This window comes from Lissotriton vulgaris, chromosome 2_1 (assembly GCF_964263255.1).
Source record: "Lissotriton vulgaris chromosome 2_1, aLisVul1.2, whole genome shotgun sequence".
Lineage (NCBI taxonomy): Eukaryota > Metazoa > Chordata > Amphibia > Caudata > Salamandridae > Lissotriton > Lissotriton vulgaris.
This window is the reverse complement of record NC_141687.1, coordinates 926,123,525-926,141,752: the sequence shown is the minus strand read 5'-3', so window position 1 is coordinate 926,141,752 and position 18,228 is coordinate 926,123,525. Positions and strand designations below refer to the sequence as shown.

General features: G+C 41.5%; 1 protein-coding gene across 1 annotated transcript in view; it reads left to right on the top strand.

Moving 5' to 3' along the window:
• The window catches only part of ZC3H12A (zinc finger CCCH-type containing 12A), a 59,715-nt gene extending 41,822 nt beyond the window's left edge, over positions 1-17,893 (top strand). Inside the window, exons 3-6 of the mRNA XM_086956456.1 lie at positions 2,934-3,073; positions 12,308-12,542; positions 14,358-14,464; positions 14,569-17,893. Of these exons, the coding sequence (XP_086812582.1) occupies positions 2,934-3,073; positions 12,308-12,542; positions 14,358-14,464; positions 14,569-15,671 (1,585 nt within the window). The 3' untranslated portion in view covers positions 15,672-17,893. The remainder of the gene's footprint in view (positions 1-2,933; positions 3,074-12,307; positions 12,543-14,357; positions 14,465-14,568) is intronic.
• Positions 17,894-18,228: the final 335 nt, after the last annotated feature.

Sequence of the window (18,228 nt, the reverse complement as noted above, 5' to 3'; positions counted from 1 at the left end):
AAAGAGGAAGCAAGGGGATGGGTTACACCTGGAGTCAGATTGAAAAAAATGAGAGGGCTGAAGTGTCCCGGTTGATGGCCTTTGCCCCAGGAGAGGTAGTAAGTATAAGTAAGCAAGCAAGTCCTTCGCCAATCCCACATCCGACCACAGCTGTGGGAGCTCCACAGGCTTCCGATACACATGCAAGCAAAATTCAAGCTTCTTGTCCACACATACAAAGCACTACACAGCTCAGGCCCAGCCTACCTCAGCAGCTGCATACATTTCCACCAACCTACCAGGCATCTCCTCCTAGCCGAACTCTTACTAGCACATGTTCCACGCATCCATAGAAGCCAGTGCGGAGGTCGAGCCTTCTCATACATTACTCCAAAAGCGCGAAAGAACCTCTTACTCCACATTAGAACCTCCTCCTCTCTTCTTGAATTCCGCAAGAAGCTGATGTCCTGAGTAAGACCCCAGGCTAAGACTAGCCTTGCACACCTGTGAAGCAGCAGGTTATGCTCATGAGTGATATTGCGCTTTACAAATACATCTAAAATAAGGACCAGAACATAAATGGTGCATTGGAAGTTGTTGCTATTTATTATGTGTGAATCTAGAACATTTGACTCTTCCTTTAAGTATGTTATCAACTGAAGTTATTTGGCACTGAGAATCTGACATGTTTGTGTTTGATAATTTGTTTCTCTTCATATGCAGAAAAAGAAGGCTTGCCGTAGGGTAGGCTGAAACTTATAACCAGTATTTATAATTTGGCTCCCTTTTGCTAGACATAAATGGTGCGTGCTTCCTCTCCTGAGAGTGCAGTTTCATGAAGTAAATGTGTTTCGTGTTTGCTCTGAAATCACCTGATTAATTGACGGTGTATGTACCGGGAGGGGAATTCCACCCTGTAACTTCCTGTATTGTGAAGCTTGTACATTGTTCCTGGTTGATTCATGTGCACGGTGTTCAGCATGTCGACGCTCTTGACATTATGCAAAGCTGTATGTAAATCGGAACCTACTTCCTCCTCGCGGGGAATTTTTCGCAGCAGTTGCCAAATCAGATCACCGAGTATACCAATGTGCGTTTGTGTGTCTGCCAGTTTGCTTGCTTATGTTACAAACGATCAGTACCAAAGGGTCAATTGGCTTTTTTTTGTCGAGGAAGCGAAAGATTTTATTACATTTTGACAATTTTAGTTTTGCAACGGTTAGTTTCATAAAATGCAAACGTTTATGGCTCAATCTTTTCGACATCGGAGGTGTTTTAAATAGCTTGCTTTTGCAATCCCACTATAATTTCGAATTTTAAAGTTCTGTTTGTTATTCTCTTCTCGTGCATAGAGAAGGAAGGCTGATATTCATTGACTCCCAACCACTCGCCTAAACTTAATGAAAAATTAGTCTTTAGCGATACTGCATATATAACTTTTTACCATTTTCTAAAGTTTATAATAATGTTTTTTTTTTATCTGACTTTTTCATACTAAGTCTGCCGACAGTTATACTGTGTGAAGCTTTAGCTGCACATTTTTTAATTTACGTGTACAGTTATGTACCAACAACTCGATGCAGGTAATTTGTCACTTTCTATAAGGCTATTAATATTAGATCTTTAATTTCAAAATTATTCCATAATTGGTAAACAAAGCAGGGCAGACAGCTCTCTGTATTATTTTTTTCGGGTGGCAGAAATATCTACTGAGTGAGACGATAAAAAACACTTTTGAGCTTAAATATAGTGATAGACGACGACACCAGAGTGTAATGGCAGTGGGCAGCGTTAGGAAATCTGTGCATCTCTGTAGTTTTCATTTTTAGGTCTTACCTGAGACAGACATTTTGATTACATACAGGGAGCTCAAAGTCCACCCATTGCTTACCAGTGCTTTGTCCCTCTCACTTCCTTGCTTCTCTTTCGTAAGGACATTCCAACATCACTTCGTTTGTTTGTCCCTACACTTGAGCTTGGCCCAAGTACTGCCTCCTCACCCAATGTCTGTCCACTGGTCATGATTTCACTTTCTATTAGTTACAGCACTTCATAAGAGTGCATGGGTTTGCAGGCCGTCTCCTCCATTTTGCTCCATATTTTTGCTTGCACCCGCCCATTTGCGTTGTTGCTTGCTCCATTGTTGGTGTTCGCCCTTGCCAGGTCCCTCTCCTCACTCTTGTTGCTTGCTCGTCACTCTCTTCTGCATTGTTGCTTGCCCCAGCCCCCCTTGTGTGTTGTTGCTTGCCCGATCGTTCTGACCGCTCCCATATTGCTTGATCCCGTCCGTCCTTCCCTCCAACCTCCTGCATTGTTGCTTACCCCACTCCCTCCTGCGTTGCTGCTTGCCATTTTTGTCCTCAGAGAGGACAAAAAAACACTAGGTTTTGTCATGGATGTGTCTCATCTGGACCTTTTATTGCATATCAGCGATATAGAGTTACTCCACTGATTTGTCTAGTTAATGAAAATCTTTTTGATATATATTTTTTTGTGACAATATACTTTCTTGTTACAAAGTAGAGGATATGGCACAGCAGACAGAGCTGCCGACTCGGGAGCACGGAATCAGTGTTCGGGTCTCTGCATCTGCCCAACAACCTATGATTCTGAGCAAATCACTTAATCTACCCGTGCCCATGGACAGCGCCTGGATGCCTTCATGGGTGCACTATACAAATATACAATTTTTTTTTTTTTACTGACTCGCTTTATTTGTCTCAGCCAACATTTAGAGACAGTTTTATCATGTTTCCAGATCCACTCCACTATCGTCCTTCTTTTCCAAGGCAGTTTTAAATTTAAAAGCATGCAAAAAAATGTTTGAAGGGGTTCAAAAACTAGCAAAAAAATGCTTATTTCATGCGAGAGGGTCATTGTCCTTTGTAGAATGCAATTCTCCCTTTTAGACTGTTGTAACAACCTTAAATGACCAATTGTGTGTTTTTCAACAGCCATGGCAACAAAGAGGTCTTCTCATGTCGTGGTATTTCATTGGCTGTGGATTGGTTTTTGGAACGGGGGCATACTGATATCACCGTTTTTGTACCATCATGGCGGAAGGAGCAACCCAGGCCAGATGTGCCAATCACAGGTATGCTGAATGTTAATTAAACACATTTTAAACAATAGAATATGATTTAGCTCAGAAATTAAAATCATAACATTGTGTATGCTTTCTAACAATACTTCTGCTGCTGTTTTGTGTTTCATTTGAAAACATAATGATGACTGTTGGGCCTGACCCTTTTGTAGGGTTATCCTCAAACCTTTTGCCCCCCCCCCCCTTTTTTCTGTGCCCTGTTTTTGTTGGTTTTAGGACTCTGGGCACTCTACCACTGTTAACCAGTTCTAAAGTGCATATGCTGCCTGTCTAAGTTGTATTGGTGATCAATTTATTCATGATTGGTATATTTGATTTACTAATAAGTCCCCAGAAAAGTGCACCAGGTGTACCCAGGGCCTGTAAATCAAATGCTACTAGTGGGCCCGCAGCACTAATTGTGCCACCCACATGAGTAGCCCTGGAAACATGTCTCAGACCTGCCACTGCAGCGTCTGTGTGTGCAGTATTAAAACTGCTATTTCTATCTGGCAAGTGCACCCACTTGCTCGGCTCAAACCTTCCCTTTAATACATATAAGGCAACCCATTGGTAGGATGCAGTGTATTTAAAAGGTAGGACGTGTGCCGTTGTGTTTTTTTATGTCCCAATAGTGAAATACTGCTAATTTCGTTTTTCACTACTGCAAGGACTATCTTTCCCATAGGGTAACATGGGGATTGCCTTCAATTATATATTTAAGTGTAATTTCCCGTTCGAAGCATATAGAGATATGGTGTTTGGGGTCTCTGAACTGCCAATTTAAAAATACATCTTTTGTTGAAGCTGGTTTTTAAATTACGTGTTTGAAAATGCTACTTTTAGCAAGTGAGACTGTTCTTGCTTAACCATTCTGTGCTTCTGCCTGTTTGTAGAATCTATGCCTTGGTTAGGATGATAGGTGGGCTTTTGTTAATTCACTCTAGACAGTCACACAAAGGGAGCTGAAGTGTGCCTTGCAGATCCCGATGGGCCATCACCAGGCTGATGTGTCTTCCTGAGCTAGAGTGGTAGGAGGAGTTGTCATTGACACCTGAATAGGGCTGTGCTTGTCCTCCCACAAAATTGTGTCCACCCCCCTGTAGTGTGTCTGGAGCCAGGTCAAGGAAAGGCCTGGTCATGTGCACTACAAAGACTTTCCTTTGAAGTTTGCCTACTTCCAAGGAAGAATGAGATATAAGCATTAGACCTCTGACAGTCTCAAATCGGAACACTTCTGGACTGAGGACATTCTGCCAGGAAGAAGAGCTGGATTCTTTGAGGGACTGTAACTCTGCCTGTTGCTTTGTTGGGCTAGCCTGTTGCTTCCTGCTTCTGTCCTGGGAGTGAAAGGACTACTTTCTGTATCCTGCTTCCAAAGGTTCTCCCGGGGCTTGTGTGTGGTTGCCTCCTGTTTAGACTCAGAACCATAAATGACTTCAGCTATCAGTGCCTGGGCTCTTCTGTGGAGAGTCCCGACTTGCCAAGTTGTGCCAAATCCAGTTTACTGGGCCCTTGGAAGAAGAATCTGGTGAACTGAAGGAGAAACCAACATATCGACTCCCAGCGTCTGTTTTAGTTGACGCATCGCCAACAACCTCAATGCATCACCACTGCTAGTACTGTAGCATGGTTCTATATCTGCGCATCGACCACAGCATTCACTGCAGGCCCCATCTTTCAGTTGCAATGTGTCAGAAGAACCGCCACAGCATCAGTTTGGAGCACCGCATCCCCAAAGTCTGTGACACTCCTCTCCAACTCAGACACAGTGCCTGTTTCATTGCTGTCAATCGACTGGATTTTCGATGCATAGTCACTGGATGCTGATTTCATCATCGAAGTTGCAGAGCAGTAAAGAACTGAGGCTGCGTACCCAGTGATCAACGCATCACCTCCCCTGAAGGTAGAGAACTGACCCATCATCTTCCCTGGCAGTAGGGAACCAATGCATCACCTCCCCTGGGAGTAAGGAACCAATGCATCGCTTTGCTTTTCCAGCACCTCACCTCCCCTGGCATCTGTTTTGTCTTTGAATTTTGACGAATCCAAGGTACTTTGTGCTAAAGGAAACTCATCCATAGATTTCTATAGACTGAACTTATTTAGCTTTTGAAGAGTGATATCTTTACTTCTGTATGTTGGATTTTTGTTATTTTTGTCTTGTTTTATTCAGATAAATATTGGCTATTTTTCTGAATGGGTGTGAACTCCAGTTGGAGTGTTTTCACTGTTACTGTGTGTGACTGTAACTGCTTTACACATTTTCATTTCATGAAGCTTTATTCGCTACTTTAATACAATGACCATAAAAGCACACAGGCAAAAATGCATTACAATATAAAAAATACAGGTTAAAAAAGCGAATGGTTAAAATATCATACTTTTCCTGGATTGAATGGATTTACATATAAAAGTAGCAGTATAAAAACATTTGTCCACAGAGTTCATATTATAAATCAGCTTCATTGCGTCTTCCACATTAAAAATGCTGTACTTTACAAACGTTTTAAGTAAACAACCCTAAAATTCAAAAATAACGTGCAAATTAGCATAAAGTGCAGGGTGTTTTGTTTGGAATGCACATCACATGGGCAAGGGCCAACAGGATGCTTCTTTGGATGGGGGAAGGCCACCAGGACATGGGCCGTTCCAAATCTAAGTTTCGTTAAGACAAATCTATGGGCTGGTCTAGATATCTGGATAGAAGCCTTCACTTTCAATGTATTTATTATAAAGATGAACTGTAGTAAGGCAACCATTAGCTACTAAGCGTTTTTGAGTTCTGTACAACAAAAAGATATTTTTCATATCCTGTTTAGGGATATTTCCAGCAGAACATGGGTCTGTCAATATGTTTAGTCCATAGATGATCTGAAAACTGTCAACAACATACTTGAGCCAAGGTATCTTGGTCCAATTATTCAGGTCTAGGCAGTCCTTAATGGCAAGTTGGTTAAAAACTGTCTCTTCCTGCACCATATAGCTCGCCATAGCATCAGGGGCCTTAATGAAATGAGATCACCCAAATAAGCAACCCCAACTTCCCTGTGGATCAACTCGGTTGGGGCTGAGGTAGGTAAACAAAGAAGTTTTTTAAGGAAGACATTTTCTTCCCTTTGCAGAGAACCTACAGTGGTGTAGCCCCACAATCCTGCCCCATATAATGCAATAGAGACACTCCTTGCCGGTTAGATCTGCATCATATCCCTGATGCGCCTATCACCGATCTTGGAGGCGAATTTAAATATGCCATAGGCGCTCTTTACCATCTTAGACCTAACACTTACTAAATCCTGGTACCAACTACCATCATGTGAAAAAATAACACCCAAATAACAAAATGTTTCCACCTGCTGGACTTTCACCCCTTCTACACAATTCGTCTGAGGTAAGCCTGACTGCTCGTGCCAAGCTCCCAGGGGGGGTGAGCCAGGATTATCTTTGGTGTGTAATTCCCTTACCCTGACTAGAGTGAGGGTCTCTGCTTGGACAGGGTGCAAACCACTGCCAACTAGAGACCACTTTTCTAACAATGATCAAATATGGACTATTCAGACCTGTTGCAAAACCTTAAGGGGCAATACAATAGGCGTGCCATTTGAGATGAATGAAAGACTCTCTTACTGTACTAACTTGTTTTTCTGATTTTTAAGTGACTATTGTCGTAGCACAAAAAGAAACAATGCCATATCCAGTAAATATTTTCTATACTGGGAATTACATCCTTCAGTTATAGATTTCCTCTAACGAGAAACATAGAACATAATTTCTTTCTATTTTTTTTTGTTATTATTTTTTCTAAATACTTTCTAAGGTCGATTCTTTAAATAACGAGAAAATATCACTCATTGTAAATCTGCACCTGTAGATTTGGGTCTCTGTGTGGGTAAAGATTTTCTAATTCTTAGGTTTCACAAACATGCCCATAAATACACCTGGAAAGCTGCTCCACTCACATGCTTCCAGGTGTGCTTCTGGGAATGTCATGCAACTTTTCCCAAAGCAATATCCCCCGTAAGCAGAGTCCTCCATTGCAACACACTACACATGAGGTTTTTGTTCAAAAGCACAGGTAAAGCATTTTTTTTCAGCGTGGAGAGAGCAAAATTGGTAGTGATCCATACTCCTTCCAATCCTAGGAAGAGAATTACTAATTGAATCTCCGACTATTTCCAGGATGGGAAGAGGGCAGACAACATTTTGGCAATCCCCACAAATGTAAATCTTTGTGGGCATACCCAAACTTCCAGGGCAAACAAGACATGGTTATACCTATTTACCACCCCATAAAGAGATTTATAAGTGCAGAGTTCTACCCACTGTGGCAGAGTTATACTCATGTTCAAAACCATTTTGTTTGAAATTACTTGGTAAATTGCTGATAAACTTATAAATAAATATTGTCATAAACCTTTTGAATGGAGCCCACCCTGTGCAAGCAAATCATTGTTTTCTGTGTCGCCATACTTTTCCAAGTACAAGATATGCAAAGTCCACATATTTTATAATCATTGGTTTATTCCTAATTCAACATCACAGAAGGGAGCTGCATTAGCCCTCACATCTGCAATAAAAAATACACTATAAATATACTATAAAACCCCACCTGAATAAAATGAATGAACGAAGTTTACAATTCATTTTCTTGGGGTAAGAGGGGGAGATTCGACAGACCACGAGGGAAAATTAAATACATTATTATTTTTCCCTCATTGTCTTTCGAAAAACTCCCACCAATCTTACCTGCAATGGCTATGGCTGGATCTAGGGTTTGTTAGGTGTCCTGGTTTATTAACACCTCCCTCAAACCCTCAGTAGTATTCTTGTTTGATAGCACAGTCAGGGCTTTAAGTGGGCTAAGTCTCACCGGTGCTGAACATCGGCAGTTTTTGAAAGGGGGCCTCAAAATGGATCTCTATTGGGCTCTGTTTGGTGCCCTGGCACAGGCGATCCGTTTTTTTCCAGACTGCAGTGACAGAAGGCACATCAATTTGCGCTTGCTCACACTGCTCACTTCAGACTAGGGGAGAAGTTACGGCATTACTTCATGCCAGGCGAGCGTTGTAGAGGAAGGGAAATCCTGTAAAGAGAGTGATTTCTCTCTGGGTTTCCCTTCTCTGTTTGAAACTCAGGAGCAGCAACATTTTGGTGGTGTCACCAGGGTTTTAAGTGAAAGCTTTTTCAATATTATATACAAGCCATAGTTGCTGCTTATTTATCTTATGCAACTAACAATCATTGACAAAGCCAATAGACCTGACTTGTTGTAGGTATGATGTTACTTGTTGTATTATATATCTGGATACAATGACAAACAGCAAAATACAAGATGGGTGGCACACTATTCTAAGCACAGAGTTTTAGCTTCTGTATTTGTAAGCCACGCCCTTAATTAATTTGGCCACGCCCCTTTGCGAGGCCCCTGCCCCCAATTTTCTTTTCATTCCACTTAAAGCCCTGAGCACAGTTATCTGGTACATATGTTCCGAGCCAGGACTTAGCTGAAAGACTGAATTACCTAGGAACCCCATTCGTGTCCAAAGGAAAAGCAGTGAGTTCAGCCTCCAATTCACGCCAGATTTTATAGTCTCAAAAATATAAAGGAAACTAATAATTTCTTGGGACAGCCGTATTAGTGAAATTCAAAAATGAAACTGTTTATTTTGACATAAGTGGAATAAAAATTCACTGATTTGGATACATAAGCATGTTACTTCAGCATTATTATTAAAAAAATGTTTTAACAATATTGAGAATTTGGAGGCCAGTATGGAATGTCTTTATGTAGGAGTTAATCTGCTCATTGGCGGTAAATACACCAAGTTTTCAAATCCTTTGTTCTAAAAGCACCAAAAAGTTGTAGCTCTCAAAATGATTCGCTTGAGTCCGAAAACATCTATTTCACAATTCGTATTCCTCATAAAATGTACTTAATGTGTTTACATTTTTCAGCGCAGCTAATAGCATAGAACCCATGCCTGGGTTGAGCTACTTCCAGTAATCGCGTATAAAATGTGAAGCACAAACAGATGGCATCCAATGAGGAAGTAAAAAAAAATGGAGGAACTTATTTCATTATGGAGAACAAACTTAGTAGTCGTTTCTAAGAAACGACCTCTGTGGCAATTACTAGAAATGCCAGTGCGCATCTAAGTGATAGGCACTGGCAGTGCTGTCATTTTTCAGCAAAATAAGAACTTTTAATTAAAAAAAAGATTCACATAATGTTCTGGTCTTGTCAAAAGTGCATAGAACGATTGCCTATAACTAGTTTTAGAAACAGTCAGTTTCGGTAAATGTCTCATTGCCTTATAAACTGCTCATACTTGAATTCCCTCAAAGGGAAGCTTCCTATACATATTCCGTGTAGGTATAGGGAGTTAACCCCTTCGGTGCTCATGACGGAACAGTTCCATCATGAGCGTCGGTTGGCCTGTGCTTATGACGGAACCGTTCCGTCATGAGTCCGTTGGCCCAATAGAACCTTCAGCACAGCGCGAAAATTCGCGCTGCGCTGAAGGGGGTTAAAGAAAGGCCATAAAGCATTACCTTAGTGCAGTGGTTCCCAAACTCTTGTGACCTGAGGCTCCCTTGACCTAATCGGCAGTTGGCCGTGGCTCCCCACCATTTTATTTACTGGTGTACACGGTCAATGAGCACGTGCATGCATTCGCCTCGCCTGTCTAGGCATGCTAACGGCGGTATGTGCACACTTCACATGCTCTCTCTTTGGAAGGTGTTTTATCCTGTGTGTGTTAGCAATCTTGAGGGTGTGCACGTTACCTATGTTTGCATGCTCTTTGCTCGCGGCTGGACGATCTCTGCTCAGAAGTGCTTGCCTTTGTGCACACTTTCGAGATTCTCTCTCTGAAGTGTGTGCACTTTTCTGTGTTCACGCACAGCCATTCAGCGCTTAAGTGTGTACGCACGCTCCTTGATCATGTGTGCAAGCCTCACCTGGATGCTAGTTGACATGTGCCAGGGCGCATGACTACGAGTCACACTTTCTCATGAGCAAAATCAAGCAATGAAGACAAGGGAAACATATAAATATCAGATATTGCTCCCATTTGAGCAACGAGCAAACTCTACAAAGATCTTGAAACTGGTGCAATGCACCTGATCTTTCCAGCAGGGCACGAGTCAGGGGTACATGCAGGTACACGGCGTCAACCCACTATTTTCACATGGTGGACTCCGTCCCCCCTGCCAGGAAGTTGGGTCCCACAGAAATATGCTGAACTTGTCCAGTGAGGAGGCTTTTTTTTCACCTCCAGCCAGGCCCAAGTTAAGGGGCCATCAGGCCTCCTCTTGTTTGAAACGCCTGACTGGAGGCGCATTGGAACCTCACACTTAAATGTAAATGCAGCAGAGGGGAAACAAAGGCACACAGCTTGCCATCTCTTCACAGGTATTTGAGAGGCATGCTTTTGCCTTTGTTCTATCCCTGTACATAAGTGCAGCCACTGAAACACTGTCAGAAAGGGTGGCCTGTCCCAGTATTTACACAAATAATTTACATTTTTTTTAAAATTCTTTTTATAGCGCTACGTTGTGATGTCATGATGTCACTTGCATAGTGTCTAACTTGGTCAGTCCCCCACTTCTTTTTATTGGACTTGTGCCCTGCTTTACAGATTGCATTTTAACCCCCTGCGCTTCTTTATGGTGGGTCAAAACTGCTCCTAGACAAAACTCTGATCTCTCTCCAGCAGGAGCATTAATCATAAGTTAGCTTTGTTGTTTTTATTTTGGTGTGAGAATTGCTGGACCCACAAGTAACTCTAGCAGGAGCTTTTACACCCATAAATTATGTTTAAGCACAGCACCCCCTGCCCCAGCTCAGTCACAGGTGCAGCTGAACCACAAGTAACAAATGGATCTCTGTGGCAAAAACAATAACCTATCGGGCTATCTACATAAATACATTTTGGTGATATCAAGGTACTTCATTCTTTGTTGCAGGCATGTTAACCCTCTGCACTAGTTTATGGTGAGTCTGAGACAACTCAAAACTGCCACTAGAAAAAGCTCTGATGTCTTTCCAGCGGGTCTTTGACTTAATAAGAATTATTGTCAGTGCTGGGCAAAATGCCTGCTGCCTCGGGCTGCTTCAAGTAGGTGCCAGTCTGTGGTATCACAGTATCCTGGGCCTAAACAGACCCTGTGCCCATGGGCGCTACCTTCTTAGCTGCAATGTAAGAGACCGGATCTGCACAAAGAGACCTATCAAAAAACAGTGGGACACTGACCGATTTTACCGCTCATAAAAGCTGAAGACAGACTCAAGTATGGATTGTGCCTACAAACAAGGAACACTGCCATGTTTGTATATCAATTCAATTGTACGACGAATGTTAGACTTGTAACATCATAAAACCCGCAGCTATTATAGAATTATTGGCTGTTGTGTCATATAACCATTAAAACAGCTCTCATTTTTCATAATGAAACTCTTACGCTCGTTTAAATTAAGTAATTCCAAATTACCTTTTCTCATAGACAGATTTCACTAGCAACCTCTGATTATATGAATGGTTCGGTGAGAGACATACTTTATATTTAACAGTACCGTGTGAAAAATGACAGCATTCGTTTACACACTTGGTAGAGAAGATACAGTTCAAATGTAAACGTTTCTACAACCACGCGCAGTCTAAGAGGCTGTGGCACTACAGCGAAAAGCAGGCGCTGTTATATTTCAAAAAGCATGTTGATGTGCGGCTCGTCGCTGTCCTACACAGTGTGACCTGACAGCATGAGACTCTCACTGCGTGTGACTTCAGAACTCTAGCTGTGTAACGCAGCAGGGCAGGGGGCTGATGACTGTGCGTTAAATTTCACACATCGTGCCACAGCGCCCCTGGCACCTCATTACGGCGCACCGGGGTGCCGCGGCGCACAGTTTGGGAACCACTGCCTTAGTGCGAGGACTGACCCTTCAGATGGGCAGTTGACTTTAGTTTGTACTGTTCAAATGTATTTTTTTAATCTTTATTTTGTTATGCTTGCATTGCTTAGAGCAGACATGTGTGACTTGGAGTTATCCCCACCTGAGCGCCTAAACAAAACGAAAAACTATGCTTATTTTATTTAGATTTGAACCTGAAACGTTTGCAGTACATCCACAATCCTAAATCATATTAGTAATGCACACACATGTTTTTGCATAAACTACTCTTTTCTTGACTATCAAAATGTTATAACTTGTTCCCTACATATTTTGATCATTTTCTTTTTCAGATCAAAATTTACTTCGTGAGCTTGAGCGGAAGAAAATCCTTGTCTTCACCCCTTCTCGGCGTGTTGGAGGCAAGCGTGTTGTGTGCTACGATGACCGTTTCATTGTGAAGTTGGCTTACGAATCTGATGGCATTGTTGTATCTAATGATACATACCGTGATCTGCAAAATGAAAGACCTGAATGGAAGAAATTTATTGAGGAACGACTACTGATGTACTCTTTCGTCAATGACAAGTATGTGTTTCCGGTGCCTGATAAGAGCTAATAAATAAGTGTGACAGGATACAACATTCATGTTTCATAAGCGGAGGAGCCACTTAACATATAAATCTTGTATAGCTAGCTATGATCTTCAGCACTCCTGAATATGAAGTGGGCATTTGTAATGTAAATATTATGGTGATACTGTCTCGGTCCTGAGACTGACTGACCTCTGGTTGGCGGTCCCCACCGCCTAATTAGGATGTGACCGAACACTGTTTGATCGCATTCCTACATTCCCCCATGGGAGCATGCATTACAGCCGTAAACCGTCTGCAATACATGCTCCCATAGGGAAATGGAAGGTGCTGTTCATCCCTGCACCCCGTGGCAGGCACTCTTGAGGGGCCTGCCACAGGGTGCTGGCAGGGATCTGCATGGGATCCCTCGTCCCCATACTGGAGGCAGCGCACCCAAGGGGGCCCTGCTGTGGCCCCCCAAATACGCTTTCTGACATGGTTTCCATGTCAGAGAGGCCGGCAAAAAAACATGCCGGAAACTGTGCATCGTAATCCCAAGGGCAGAAGGGCCTACCCTTTGGGATTACGAGCCGGTTACGACTGGCCGACGGGCTCCTTGAGCCCTCCAGAAGCCAGCCGGAATGGCCAGCCAGTTTAGTTTCCGACCCCCAGCATGGTAATGTGGCAGTCAGAAAGTAAACAGAGGAGCTGAATACGATGCGTCCCGGAAGGCTCCGGCCGATACGGGCCGCATCGTAATCAGCCCCTATGTGTCTCCTTTAAATGGTGATCTAAATTTAGTCTTAGATCTTTTTTTACTTTATCCATGTCCTAATTTCCCACTTTTTTGGATTTTTCCTGTGCATATTTAATCAATTTGTAGGTGCAAAGCTGTATGTTTTTTATGTTTTTTTTGTTTTATGGTCAAGTGCAAGCATTAATTGCATACGTTTGCTTACCCTGTAAATCATTGAATTTCAATTAATTTTCGTAATTTTACAAGGAGGACAGAAACTGCGAATACATCAGAATTACTGCTTTGAGAAAGCGATGATATTCTGTGTTTTAGACCCACTAAGAGAAATAGAATTGTCTTAAACTCTCCTAACGTAAGGTTTGGAAACCGAACTAGCTTGGACTAATGTTAGAAATGCAAGTACGTATGTACATAGTGCTAGTTATGTCCTACTATTCTGTTATTGTGACTAGATGATGTGAATTTGATGTCTTTTGGTGTTGTTTGGTAATAGACAGATATGAACACCAGAAACAAGTGATGCAATAAATTGCGGAATTTAGTTATATATACTTGGGTTCAAGTATTGACTTACAGTGAAAGCCATTACCCAGTCAGTATTTTTTTCCATTGTGCAAATCAAAACCACAGAAGAATGTTTAACAACCCTTAAATGCACAATGCGTCCCCACAAGCTAATTGCTTGGGTGGGTCAGTGCACTTGTAGAGCACACCACGTGGAATTACCATTTGTAGATATTACCTGAATCTGTTGAAAAATGTGCTCAACATTTTGAAATACATGAAGGTTGTTACAGTCTCTTGTACAACTTGGTGAAGATTGTTAGTTTGCCCAATCTGAAATGTTTTTACTGGGGAGTAGGGTTGGCTCACACCATCATATTCTCTCTACTCCTGCTGTTTCTGCGATCTTCAAAATATTGGCACCTAGTGGTGGTTGCAATGAATGTAGATTTACCTAGCATTTTTGATTTTGCAGTGTGTTTCTGAGCGTTTGAAATGTATTCAAGATTATAATCTGTGCAAAAACTATGAAGAAGAGCTAGTTGTAATTCACATTTTGTATTGTAGGTTTATGCCTCCGGATGATCCCCTGGGTCGCCATGGACCAAGCTTGGACAATTTTTTGAGAAAGAAAGCCATTGTTCCAGAGCACAAAAAGGCTCAATGCCCATATGGTAAGGTGGTGTAGGAAGTACATTGAGAGCACTAAACGTTTTGCTTCACTTATTCTAATTTCATCAGGTTAATTAAATACATTTCTGTTTTCTGTTCTTTTCAGGCAAAAAATGTACATATGGGATAAAATGCAAATTTTACCACCCAGAGAGGATCAATCAGCCACAAAGGTCTGTCGCAGATGAACTTCGTGCAAACGCCAGGCTTTCCCCAACAAAGGGCAATGTGGCCCCACAAAGAGAAGAAAAAAAGACCAGGAAGCCATCACAGGCTGAACTTGCACCAGCAGTTTCGAAAGAGTCTGACAAAGCACCTCAGCAAACAATTTCAATAGAGAGAAGAAATTCCAGCCATAAGGGAAATTGCTTTGTGGCTGATGCTTCTGTCAGAGGAAGTGCTTCGAACAGTGTGTCTTCTCATGACAGCTGCTATGGATCTTCCGATTGGTATCCACATCACCCCTCTCACATGGACTCAATTTCCTATTCCTCTCTAGATCGTGCAGACTCTGGTTTTATGTCTCTGTCTCTTGAGAGCCAAATCCCTAACAGGTGGAGTTGCAGGTCAACAAGCCACTGTGAACACTCTCATTCAGACCCAATGGGACCGTGTAGATACTGTCCATGTAATAAAGAAAGAGAAGCCTACCAATCCTCTGGTGCTGCAAAACATGATGACTTTCATCACCGGCCACCCCAACACCCTCATCACCATCAAGACTTTCACAAAACGATTACCTCGAGTTGCTCTAGTGGCAGTCTCTTCCCTTACATACAGGACCAGTCTCATTCTAGGCCATCGTTCAAGTATCCAGGTTTTGTGAGATCTGAGCACCAATCTCCAGCTGACATACATAGTCTTCCCAGTGACTATCATTCTGCCTCAATGCCTACTCAATATCGTTCTGACCCAGGCTCATATCACCCCATCTCCGCCCCTTCCCAGTTTCTTTCAGAACCGCACCAAATATCACTTCAAACAAGATCTCGGGATCTCTGTCAAATTCCTGGTGCATCTACATCAGTAAACCAGTGGTCACAGAGTGATCCTTTTGCAAAAGAGCGTTCAAGTACACGCATAAAATTATGTGGAATCTTCCACCCTCAGTTAGTAGACAGAGTAATGCAAATCCACCCTCATCTGACAGACCCCCAAAGGTTAGCTGCTGAGATATTCAGTTATAAGTCTCAAAACCCAGGGATGTGAGTTTGTGTACTTTTTTTGGGTGCCTGTTAATTGAAGGGAGGTGGGCACATTGAGGGCAACATAGTAGGGCAGTTTTCATGGATGCTTTTGCACTCTGTTTAATACCACAGAAAAAAACCTCCTTGCTAATCCTGATTGAGGTGTAAACAGGAGTAAAACCTTGTACAAATTTTGTAGACCAACACCCTGCATTCTGAGTTTACTCACCTCAGAAACTGGAGTGCAAACAAAATTAGTGTGTTGTCCCCTTTTTGAGGTCCAAAACTCGAATTGTGTGGGAATGCCACAACATCAAATTGCCTCGACATGCGGCATATGACATTCCAGGTGTAGTATTTCTGTACCACACATATATGCTGCTTAGAATGATCCCTTTACTTGTTATCGTTCGTCTCTATTTTTGAACTACTATGGCTTGTCTATCTGTCCTAGGTCTTCTTGAATCTCTTTTTTATGTACTTCTGATTTGGCAGAGGATAAGCACCGGCTAGTCCAACTCATCTGCCTGTTTCTTTGCTTGTTTTTATCACAATACACCTTTGAATTTCTTATTACACCTAGCTGTCTGCACCAGTCCAATAATAATTGAAGTATAATCTTTACATTCACTGCCTTTTCAGCTTGAAGTTATTTCAGACTTCAGTAGAAAGTGTTTTTCCTGCATTTTGTCGTGATGGGTGTTTAAGTGTATCTTGTATCTGCTTTCTTCATGTTATAATCTTTTCTTTTTCTTTCATTTATGTTTTGGCTTGTCTTACAGTTGTCTGCATATTATTAGGCATGTGCCCAATGGCAGAAAATCAGGACACTAAATTGAAAGTGTCAACATATGCACATTAGTCTCTGTCCATGACTTTAAACTAGAGTTCTTCTCTACATGTCCCCGTCAAAGCCCATGCATGACCTGTGGTTGCATTTTAAGGATTATGTTAAATTCTCCAAAGTAGTTTAGGGAGGCGAACCTCAGTGTCACCAAGCATCTACTTCTAAACCCAGATATCTATGCCCTTTTAGGTTTACTATTTACAGTTTTTCTTGATCTGTAAAAAAGCCCAAAATAAAGAAAGTTTATTTTTTAAATAAATAGTTTTAGTGAAGTGGCCTTTTAATTTACTAATCCCCCTTCATTTAACATACCGGCATTGTGCTGGGTTTGAAATGTTATCTTCTACGCAATCTTATATTGCAGTTAGAATAACCTAGCCACCGGTCCATAGGCATTATGTGCACACATGTAACTACTTACTGGTGCCAGAGTGTGCCAGAAGCATACAGTTAGCCAGTCTGTTTGCAGACTCAATGTTGCTTTCTGTTATTTTTGTCACTGTCGCATTTTGTGCCCTCCCTTATAAACTGCGGTTTCGCCACAGTCAGATTTTGTGAACAGTATATGACTGAACAAACATTATTTTCTCTCAATTGTGGTGTGTATACCTCTTACTTTGTTAGATAAAAAGTCTTCATTGGTGAATTTTCCGATTTCAGGGAACGACTAATACTGTATTTGTAAATACTGTGTAATTTGAAAAAAAAAATAGTAACCGAAAAACCTAATTGAATCTGTTCACAGACATCATTGCTGTTTTAGGCCGCAAGTGAATGTACCTGCAAGACCAGGCAATGGATTTGTTGATACACATTGTATCGTTATTAGAAATATGTGTTCATATGGGTCAATCTACAAGTCCCTCAGTGTGCCAAAAGGGGATAATCAATAGAACATGGCTGTAGCAAAGAAGACAGTCCTCGCCTAAACTTTTTCTGAGGGATGTTCTCTTTTCTCGTTGATTGATTGTTCACACTGGCTCAATTAGCACTGTGTGCTAAGAAACCACAGGGGTGTGAAATACCCTTGTATTCCAGTTAATTATCATTACAGAATTGTAATGTCATATGTTAGTAAGCAAACTGCTTCCTCGTTGTGTGGAATGATGCAATTATCAAATGTAAAGACGTTGGATTATTTGATTGTGGTTATAGATTGTGGAATTGCTTTGTATGGCACAATGTGCAGTGTTGCACCTAACTTTCGTAAAGTGCTTACCTTTTGTGTTCTTGGAAACATTGTATAATGCAACTAGTTCCCTCTGAACTGGAAGGGATATTAAAAATTGACTTGTTATCCTTCATAAAAGGTGTGCTTTGTAGTTTATAACCTTATTTCACCTGCATTGTTTATCAATAAAAATAAAAGTGGACATCTAACGCTTAGGTGTAAGGCACTTGCGCCTCCCTCACCAGTTTTTTAAAGTAGATGTGAATGGAATTCCTTAACAGAAATAAAAAAAAATGCATGTATCAATGTATGCGGTATTACTTTTTGTAATGCTTAAAACATGACAAATCATTTCAGTTAGATGCTATGGTGAAGCAATCCAGCAGTGCTCCTCGATGGATATGTGGGCTCAAGAAATGGTTATGGAATATGTTCTGATTTGTATATTGAATACCTTTTTTCTTATAGGTTAATTATATTGATCCTTTAACAAATGACATCATCTGCACTCCTTCCGTCTAATTCCTAATATCACTGGAAAGCATTTTTATGTACTATTTG